Consider the following 10,603-nt stretch of genomic DNA (forward strand, 5'->3'; position numbering starts at 1 on the left):
AAATAAACAATAGAACAGATAAATAAAACTAGGGACTGGTTCTTTGAAAAAGATAATAAAATTGATAAACTTCTTAGCATAACTTATCAAAATCAGAAGAGAAAACACCTAAAAGAACAAAACTACAAATAAAAGAGGAGAAATAAAAACCAACACCAGAGAAACATAAAGAATTATAAGAGAATGTTATGAAAATCTATATGCCAACATTTGGACAAATTGAAAGAAATGAATAAATTCCTAGAAACATATTAACTACCAAGACTAAAACAGGGAGAAATAGAAAACCTGAATAGAAATATAAACAGCAACAAAATGGAATCAGTAATAGAAACACTCACGACCTACAAAAGTCCAGGACCACATGACTTCACAGGCCAGTTCTACCAAATATTTAAAGAAGAGGTAATACTTATTCTTCTCAAACTCTTACAAAAAATAGAAAAAGAATAAAACTTCTAAATTTGTTTTATGAAGCCAGAGTTAACCTGATACAAAAACCAGAGGAAGACTCCACTATATCATCACTCCTGATGAACTTGGTTGCAAAAATTCTCAATAAAATATTAGCAACCTGAATCCAACAGTACATTGAAAGCATCATTCACCATGATCAAGTGGGATTTATTCCTGGGTTTTTAGGGTGGCTCAATATTCACAAATCAATGAACGTGATACACCAAATAAACAAAAGAAGAGTAATAACCATATTGTCTTTTCAGGATGCAGGAAAAATATTTGACAAAGCACAAATCCCTTCATGATAAAAAAACTCTCAAGTATTTGTGGAATTTCTCTCATATGTGGAATTTAAGAAACAAAACACATGAGCAGAGTCCCAAAAGAAGAGGGATGGAGGGCAAACCAATGAATCAACTCTTAACTGTGGAGAACAAACTGATGATTACCAGAAGAGGGAGGGAGAGGGATGGGGTAAATGGTTAAATAGGTGATGGGGATTAAGGAGTGCACATGTTGTGATGAGGATAAGGTGTGGCATTGAAGTGCTAAATCACTACATGGTACACGTGAAACTAATATTACGCTCAATGATAACTAACTGCAATTTAAATGAAAGCTTAAAAAAGCTAACTAGGATAAGTAAAAACTTCAGAAAACTTAAAATGGCAGTTTAGAGAAAAAAAAGTTGAAGGGGTTAGTGTGAGTCATCTGAAGGCTGAAATCCTAGAGGACACAGAATGCTCCAGTCTTCAAGTGTGGGCTTTACAAACGAAAATCATTGTCTGGAGAAACAATGTCATAGATAAAGGAGGGCATAAGAAAATGACCAATAGTTCCAGAACACATATAGAGAAAAGGGTTTAGAAGAATTGCTACTATCTTGTTTCCTGGTTTGTCTGAACTGCCTGGTACATGCTAAATACAACATAGTTGTATTAGTTTGAAAGCTAAAAAGCAACCTTTAAAGCATTATTTTTGTCTGGGAGTGTACTTTATGGTTGATTTTAATTTTTTAAATGCTATTATTTTTATTATTGAAATATAATTGACATACAATGTTATACTAATTTCAGGTGTACAGTATATTAAGTTTTCTTTTTAATAGTTTGTGTTTTTATATTTTTCTATTATTACCATATCCACATTTAAATTATAAAACAATTACCCTAAAATGCAACATTAAAGCAACACTGACTACAGTGGAGTGACTAAAGAAAGAGTACAATCAGTAATCTAATGAAGTGATTGAAAAAAAGATATATAAAGGAGATCCTTCAATTTTATTCTCAACTACAGTACTGATTAGTGGTTGAGAAAGATAACTAAATAGATACCCCTCACAATATTTTTGAAAATTAAATGATATACACATACGTAAGAAAAATATTTTACAATATGAAAAAGTTATGGCCACATATAAATTGACATCTATTTCACACATGAGATTTTATTGGTTATGGGGAAATTTGATATTACTGTTAATATTAGTTAAGATTTCCAGTTTAATAATAAGAAGTTATTTGAAAAAGACATGAGGATAGAACCATAACAGTGTAACAGAGACACCTGTTACCTTTGTTGTTGTTGTTATTAGGTCTCTTAATTGCATTCTTCTTCAAAGTCCCAGAAGGAATTTTTCAACAACAAACCTCATCAACTCCCATGATGGGCATAGTAAAACCAGGATGATGTCACTCTCCTGTTTATCTTTATGTAGTTAATCATGGCCACACTCCATTACCTATATGCATAAAGGCTGCAGCATCATCTCATGCTGAGTTTAATCCTGTAGAAAGAACTACAGGAACAAATGGATAATTATTGTTTTTGATTTGTTCTCCTTCTGTTACAAGTTATTAATTCTTGACCATATTTCCTGTTTTGTTTCCCTGTCATCTATTTTTATGAAGAAAAGCAAATGTGAGTTTAAAAAATTCAATGTAATTAACATAGTGTCATATTAGTTTCAGTTGTAAAATATCATGATTCAACAACTCTATACATTTCTCAGAGCTCACTAAGGTAAGTGTATTCTTAATCATCCTTTTTTGGTTGAATTGTTCATATAACCATTTACTGCAACATATCAGAAAGTGGCTTCTTTATTTTCATTTATTTATGGACACAAGAATATGCATGTCTCCTATATTATTGAATGATGTGTTTGTTTTATTGAAACTGAAATTTTACAGAATAAATGAGACTGATTTTTCTTTAAGTGCAAACTATTTCTGGTAGTTAGAAAACTGAAACATTATCTCAATTATATTTATGTTTCTTATATGAAACCAACAATGACTGATTATTGCTAAATTGTAGACTGTGGAGGGAAGATTGTGTTCGAGAGAGCTAAGGCCATCTTATTGGCTCAGGTGTGAGATACAAATCGTCCCTCAGGTGAATTGTGTGATGATAGGCAGATACTCTGGGAATTTGAATTATTTAATTTGTAAAAGGAGAAAATGAGTTGATGAAGTACCTCATTGACTCCCGGGGAAGATAAAATATGGTGACACAATGAAACATTTCTGAGATGCTGTCAGCTTTAAGTAACAATATGATAGTCTATCACCAGTATTAAAAAAAGTTATAGTTTGAATATTTAAAAATATTTTTAGTAAACACTATGCACAACATGGGGCTCAAAATCATGACTCCAAGATCAAGAGTCACATGTCTACCCACTGAGCCATCCAAGTGTCCCTGCCATGACTATTAATAATTCCCCAATTTAAATATGCACTATTATTTTTACATTAAACTCAAGCAATTGGATAGAAAAAAGTTAGAATGAAGAGGGTGGCCAGTTACTTTGCAAAGTAGAGACATAATTCCATTGTCTTTGGTGTGTCAGGTAGACTGCTGAGTTTGGCTTGATCACAGTGACTCCCATTTACCAAAGTGCAACAGAGATTTGCTACATTTGGCCACATTGACTCAGACAGCAGATATGTTTTGCTTTTATTTGACTGTTTTAAAATTTTGTCCAGAGGTCAGCTTTCTTCTGCCAGTGGGGGAGAAAAGTGACAATTGCTTTAGCACCCCAGAACATGGGACTGTTAATAAGTTGAATATTGTAATTAGCCTTTGGAATCATTACAGGAGTACACAATGTTTTGAAAGTCAGACTTTATTCCTGAAATATCCCTATATCATAACCACTTCTAAACTCTTCCTAGAGATAAAAGCCAATATTTATTTTTTTGTTGTTGGTAAGAACTTTTAAAATCGAAGATTTAACGTGTCAGTACTTAAAAAATTGCAAAGGTTTGATCTCTAGAAGAGAAAATGTAGAGGCTACAACTGATTCTTTTCAGAAACAACGGATCTATTTTACTTTTATTGTTCTTATTTATTTTGAGCTATTTTAAAATTCTACTTTAAATCTCTCTCTCTCTCTCTCCCTCTCTCTCTCTCTCTCTCTCTCTCTCTCTCACACACACACACACACACACAAACTTACACTCACACAGACACTATCTTTGCCTGAACTGTGACCTCTTACAGTGTAATTGATTTTGTTTTACTTTGTCTTCAACATTTAACAGAGATGTAGGCTTTGAATAGTGAGATTTTAGGTGTGGGGGCAGGGAGTTGAATTGTAGTCAGAGACAAACTCAGTTTTGTTCAATTTTTTTGTCTACATCTCAGTTTCCATGAAAAGTTGGTTTTTATAGACAAAAAAGTAGATTGTGTTTGTAAAAACAACTAAAGCCTTGTCTTATGATTGCCAATGATCTTATAAATGCTAGCTCTTCTTCCTGAGATTTAGAACAAATAGTAGGAAATTTAAGTTGATGAAGTTAGAAAACATAGAACTAAGACAGTATTCCCCATAAAGATCTGCTTAACTGGAGTAAAATAATAAATATTGATTATATATTTATTTATATATTCAGGTATATATATGTATATAATATGGGACTACAGAAATCATCAAATCCAAATTCTTATGTGTATGAATAGATACTAAATTGACAAACTTAATAATTCATTTTATATCATAAGATACAAATGGTAACTTCCATCTTTTACACAGATTCTGCATAATAATTACCATAGATATTAACTCTTTAAATTAATGATATATGTGCTTACTCTTCTGTAACTGGTAATGTCTAATCATTTTCATTGTTTTACATCATTTAATCCTGAACATACCCGAGATCTAACATTATTATCCTGTGTTTATGTAAAGTAGACAAAAGGATGGTGGGTAGAGGATAACCTGGATCCACAGTCACAGTCCAACCTCGAAGTTTGGGCTCCTCAGTTGATGACCCTAGGATATCTAAGGGGTTGGTCATTGGTGAGGACTCTGATCTGCTCCTTTGTATGCATGGATCACTCTGCACAACCACAGAGCATCACAGCCTGGCCTGACTGAACAGATAACGATGGTTCAAAATTTGGTATAAGCATTCCCCAAGGTTTGTTTCAGTTACTTTCCAAATCTTTATTATATGGAATATACCTCTAAGAGTTTTTAAGATCCAGTTGGATCCTTAAACCAGAAACATTGATTCAGTTTTGAATTCCATAACAAAAAAACTCTATAAGATATTTTTATTGTCTTTATTTCAATAATTCTCTTTTTTTAAGTTTATTTATTTTGAGATGAGACAGCGTGAGTAGGGAAGGGGCAGAGAGAGAGAGAGAGGGAGAGAGAGAGAGAGAGAGAGAGAGAGAATTCCAAGCAGGCTCTGTGCTATCAGCACAGAGCCAGGCATGAAGCTCAAACTCATGAAATGTGAGATCATCACCTGAGCCAAAACCAAGAGATGGATGCTTAACCAAATGAGCCACTGAGGTGCCCCTTACTTTCTGAGTTTTTATACAGCAGTGATTCTGAAAATTTTCCATACCTATTAGTAAACAACACTATCTATCATCAGGAAATTTCATGACCTTCCACATGAAACTTACTGTAAGTTACCAATATTTAAAAGTGTTTTTATTTTATTTGAGTGTACCTGACCCTAAATGTTATATTACTTTCAGGCATACAACATAACGATTCAATAAGTTATATGTTATGCCATAGTCACAAGTGTAGCTTCCATCTGTCACTATACAATATTATTAAAATATAATTGACTATATTCCTTATGTAGTGCCTTTTTCTTTCCCTGCAACTTATTCATTTCATAACTGGAAGACTGTATCTCTCATTCCCTGTCACCCATTCAACCCAACACCACATAGCTCTCCCCTCTTATAACCATCAGTTTCTTCTATTTCTGGGTTTCATACTGGGTTTTGTTTGTTTGTTTACTCACTCCTGATTTTAGATTCCACATAAGAAAGAAATAAATAATACTTGTCTTTCTATCTGACTTCTATCACTTACCATGGTGGCTCAATCCATGTTGTAAAAAATGGCAGAAACCATCCACTATTATAGTGGCACACTATACACACACACACACACAAACACACACTATTCCTTCCTTACCCATTTGTATATTGATGCACACTTAAGCTGTTTCCATATATTGACTATTGTAAGTTAATGCTGCAATATATGAGTGAATATTAAAATATACAATGGAATATTACTCAGCCACCAAAATGAATGCAATCTTGACATTTATAACGACATAGATGGAGCTGGAGAGTATTACGCTAAGTGAAATAAGTCAGTCAGAGAAAGAGATATATCATATGATTTCATTCATATGTGGAATTTAAGAAACAAAACAAACAAAGGGGGAAAAGTAGAGGCAAACCAAGAAACAGTATCTTTACTATAGAAAACAAACATTTCTACTAGAGTGGAGGTGGGGGGGAGGAATGGGTGAAAAAATAGATGGAGACTAAGGAGTGCACTTGTGATAAGCACCAGTTGTTATATGAAAATGTTGAACATTATATTGTACAGATGAAACTGATATTACACTGTGTGCTAATTACCTGGAATTTAAATAAAAACTTTAAAAAAGTCATATGAAGATTTGGGTGTTGCATATAGCACTTTTGTTTTCTTTGGGGAAATGCATACCCAGTGGAATTATTGAGGTACTGATATTTTTGACCCATGGTTTCAAATTCTTAGATATTTAGTAAATTTGTTCAATTACAAATAATTTATAGTCTTAAAATTTACAAGTCCTTGGAACTTCCCATTATTAGCACACTGGGTTACTGTGGGTAAACATACACACGTGCACACACACACACACACACACACACACAAAATCACTAAACATTTCTTTCTATTAACTCCACAGTTTTCCTTGTGATCCAGACGAAATTCAATGGATAACACCACTTGGGTGGTCAACCATACTGGACTATCAGATTTTGACCTAGTAGGGCTCTTCAGTCAATATAAGTACCCAGCTCTCCTTTGTGTGATCGTCTTTGTGGTTTTCCTGATGGCCATGTCTGGAAATATCATCCTGATCCTTGTGATATACTGTGATGCTCACCTTCATAACCCTATGTACTTTTTTATCACCCAGTTGTCTTTCATGGATGTGATGTACATTTCTGTCACTGTGCCCAAGATGCTCATGGATCAGGTCTTGGGTGTAAATAAGATCTCAGCCCCTGAATGCGGGATGCAGATGTTTCTCTATTTGACATTAGGAGGTTCAGAAGTTTTCCTTCTAGCTGCCATGGCCTATGACCGCTATGTGGCCATCTGTCATCCACTCCTTTATCCTATCCTAATGAACCATAGGGTGTGTCTCCTCTTGGTCTCTTCTTCATGGTTTCTGGGATCTGTGGATGGATTTATGCTCACTCCTGTCACCATGACCTTCCCCTTCTGCAGATCCCGGGTGATCCATCATTTCTTCTGTGAAGTCCCTGCTGTAATGAAGCTTTCCTGCTCAGACACTTCCCTCTATGAGACACTCATGTACTTATGTTGTGTTCTCATGCTCCTCATTCCTGTGACAGTCATTTCAAGCTCCTATTCTTTTATCCTCTTTACCATCCACAGGATGAACTCAGCAGAGGGACAGAAGAAGGCCTTTGCCACTTGTTCTTCCCACATGACTGTGGTCATCCTCTTCTATGGGGCTTCTGTCTATACCTACATGCTCCCCACCTCCTACCACACCCCTGAGAAGGACATGATTGTATCTTTCCTTTATACCATACTCACTCCTGTTCTTAACCCTTTAATTTATAGTCTTAGGAATAAGGATGTCACAAGGGCTCTAAAAAGAATGTTAAATGTGGGTACTCTCAGGAAAATATTAGGTAGGAAATGTTTGTACTAATGTTTTTTTTTCTGTACTCTACATATTAAAATTTTAGGATCCCAAGCCAATATGAGAATGTTTCCTCATATTCTCATACCATGATGTGTAGTCACCCATTCATCCCTTTTGGAGGAATTGTTTCCAAATATCAGAAAATTCTTTATTTGAAATATTTATGCAATTGTATTATATCCATGTTACATTTTTCTGAAACTTCCACTGTGATTCTGTTGAAGAATATTTATAGTCTTAAGAAATATGTAATAAAATATTTAGAAACCAAGATAATAATGTGTGCAACAGATGAGAGAAAGAGAAAGCATAGAGACTGAGAGAGAGAAAGAGAGAGAGAGAGAGGAGAGAGAGGTGGAGAGAGGGAGATATGGAGTGAGAAGTGATTAATTGGGATATAAAATTAATAAGAGAACCTAGGCAAAAGGTGTATGAGTGTTAATTGTACTATTATCATTATCCATACTAATTTTCTGTAAATTTGAAATTATTTAATAATAAAACATAAAGTATCAGACTTCTATTTAAAAAAAAATTTCTTGCTGCATTGTAGCAGTGTAAGTGACAAATCATGCTCAGGTTCACATGGCTGATCATTATTGCAATAATCCAGTTGTTGGCCTGCATTTAATTAGGGCAATTTTGTTCTTTAAGTTACAAATAGTGGCTGTTGTCTCTCTGAAATTATTAGCATATTGTGGTAGAAGGTACTGTGGGTATAAAATTAACCCCAAGGAGGGTTTAGGGAAGTTTTCCAGCATAAGGATGTATCAGACCTTAGATTTGAAGTATGTAACTTATTATAAAAAAAAAAGCAGATGAAGACCACCAAATAATCTGTCAATTATTTTTAAAAAATCTTATCCTATATTATAATAAAAATAATAAGATAATAGCTAAGTGAATTTCCCATATATACCAAATGTCTACTCTCCCTAAAGAATTTTAACTATAAGTGTATTTTGTTCAAATATTTGTAACAAAATACATAAATTGTTTGAGGCACATATGGAAAGTGTACAGCTCATAAGGACACAGCAGTTCTACCTATGACATGTGAGCTTAGCCAAAGAGGCTGAAAAGAGACCCTAGAGCTCAGTGTTGAATGGTAACTAGATGCTACCTTCATATGAGTACGGGAGGCTAGGCCCAGGGATCTTGCTCAAGGACATCCTGCCACAGAAAAGGAACACTATGAGCAAAGGTCAGGTGGTTGACCAAGCACGAGAGAAATGTTCCAATGACACCTCCTTTCCAGGTTCACTTTACAGCCCAATTATTGCCCTTTTGTGACCTAGATATTTACAAATGATAATAAAATGATGAGACATAGATTTAAGCAGAGTGAAATTAGTAGGAATCAATTGAAGAAGAGCAACACTGAAGGTATGGAGACCAGGTGTGTGAGGACGATTGAGCTGAATAGTGTTGATCTAAGTGGAATGGACCATTCCAAGTGGAAATAGCAGCTTTGGTGAATAAGCAGGGCTTTGTTGAATCTGTTCCATAAAACCATAAATCTGGTTGCATGTGTACCAGTTTCCAATTAGCTGTGACAAATTGTGAATTATTAGGTGGTTTCAAAAGTAGAGATCCCTTTTTTTCTGGCACTCTCAATACCTTCATGACTATAAAATAAAGATCTGACAGTATTTTAGGACACAATGTTAGAAAATTAGATATATTACAATTACAACATTATAATTATATTACAAAAATTATAGTATATGTTGCAGTGAAATAGAATGAATAAAATATGTACATTCTTTAACTTCTAAAGTAATTGAGAAGTGTATACATTACCCCTCAATTTATTGGACCATAATAATACACATATTTGATTGTTCCATCGGAAACACTGTAGACATGGGAAACAAAATGGGGTAAAACAAAGCAAAACAAAACAATCTATGGAATCAAATTTTTTTTCCATAATTAAAATTTTACTATATCTCAAGAAAAAAAAAATAAAATGTTTGAGGAAGAAGACCAAAGCAGGAGGCATCACAATCTCAGACTTTAACCTCAACGACAAAGCTGTAATCATCAAGACAGCATGGTATTGGCACAAAAACAGACACACAGACCAATGGAATAGAATACAGGCTCCAGAATTGGAGCCACAAAAGTATGGCCAACTAATCTTTGACAAAGCAGGAAAGAATATCCAATGGAAAGAAGACAGTCACTTTAACAAATGGTGCTGGGAGAACTGGACAGCAACATGCAGAAGAATGAAATTAGACCACTTTCTTACACCATTCTCAAAAATAAACTCAAAATGGATGAAGGACCTGAATGTGAGACAGGAAACCATCAAAACCCTAGATAGAGGAGAAAGCAGGAAAAAACCTCCCAGACCTCAACCACAGCAATTTCTTACTTGACACCTCTCCAAAGGCAAGGGAATTAAAAGCAAAAATGAACTATTGGGACCTCATGAAGGTGAAAAGCTTTGGCACTGCAAAAGAAACAGTGAAAAAAACTAAAAGGCAACCAATGGAATTGGAAAATATATTTGCAAATGACATATCAAAGGGCTAGTATCCAAAATTTATAAAGAACACACCAAACTCCACACCCGAAAAACAAATAATCCAGTGAAGAAATGGGCAGAAAACATGAATAGACACTTCTCTAAAGAAGAAATCCAGATGGCCAACAGGCACATAAAAAGATGCTCAATTTCACTCCTCATCAGAGATACAAATCAAAACCACACTCAGATATCACCTCACACCGGTCAGAGTGGCTAAAATGAACAAATCAGGAAACTATGGGTGCTGGAGAGGATGTGGAGAAATGAGAACCCTCTTTCACTGCTGGTGGGAATGCAAACTGGTGCAGCCACTCTGGAAAACAGTATGGAGGTTCCTCAAAAAATTAGAAATAGATCTACCCTATAAGCCAGCAAC

At 34.6% G+C, this 10,603-nt stretch overlaps 1 protein-coding gene across 1 annotated transcript; it reads left to right on the forward strand.

Annotated features, from left to right (window-relative positions):
* Window positions 1-6,651: 6,651 nt before the first annotated feature.
* On the forward strand, window positions 6,652-7,694 carry LOC106974809 (olfactory receptor 2T29-like). Its single transcript, XM_015072092.2, has one exon. It carries the CDS (start codon window positions 6,720-6,722, stop codon window positions 7,692-7,694), a length of 975 nt encoding a protein of 324 aa, XP_014927578.1. The 5' UTR covers window positions 6,652-6,719.
* Window positions 7,695-10,603: the final 2,909 nt, after the last annotated feature.

The sequence above is a fragment of the Acinonyx jubatus genome, chromosome A1 (assembly GCF_027475565.1).
Source record: "Acinonyx jubatus isolate Ajub_Pintada_27869175 chromosome A1, VMU_Ajub_asm_v1.0, whole genome shotgun sequence".
Taxonomy (NCBI): domain Eukaryota; kingdom Metazoa; phylum Chordata; class Mammalia; order Carnivora; family Felidae; genus Acinonyx; species Acinonyx jubatus.

Bases quoted from the DNA above. Each gene is read 5' to 3' on its own strand.
- LOC106974809 (XM_015072092.2), top strand. From the start codon at position 6,720: ATGGATAACACCACTTGGGTGGTCAACCATACTGGACTATCAGATTTT.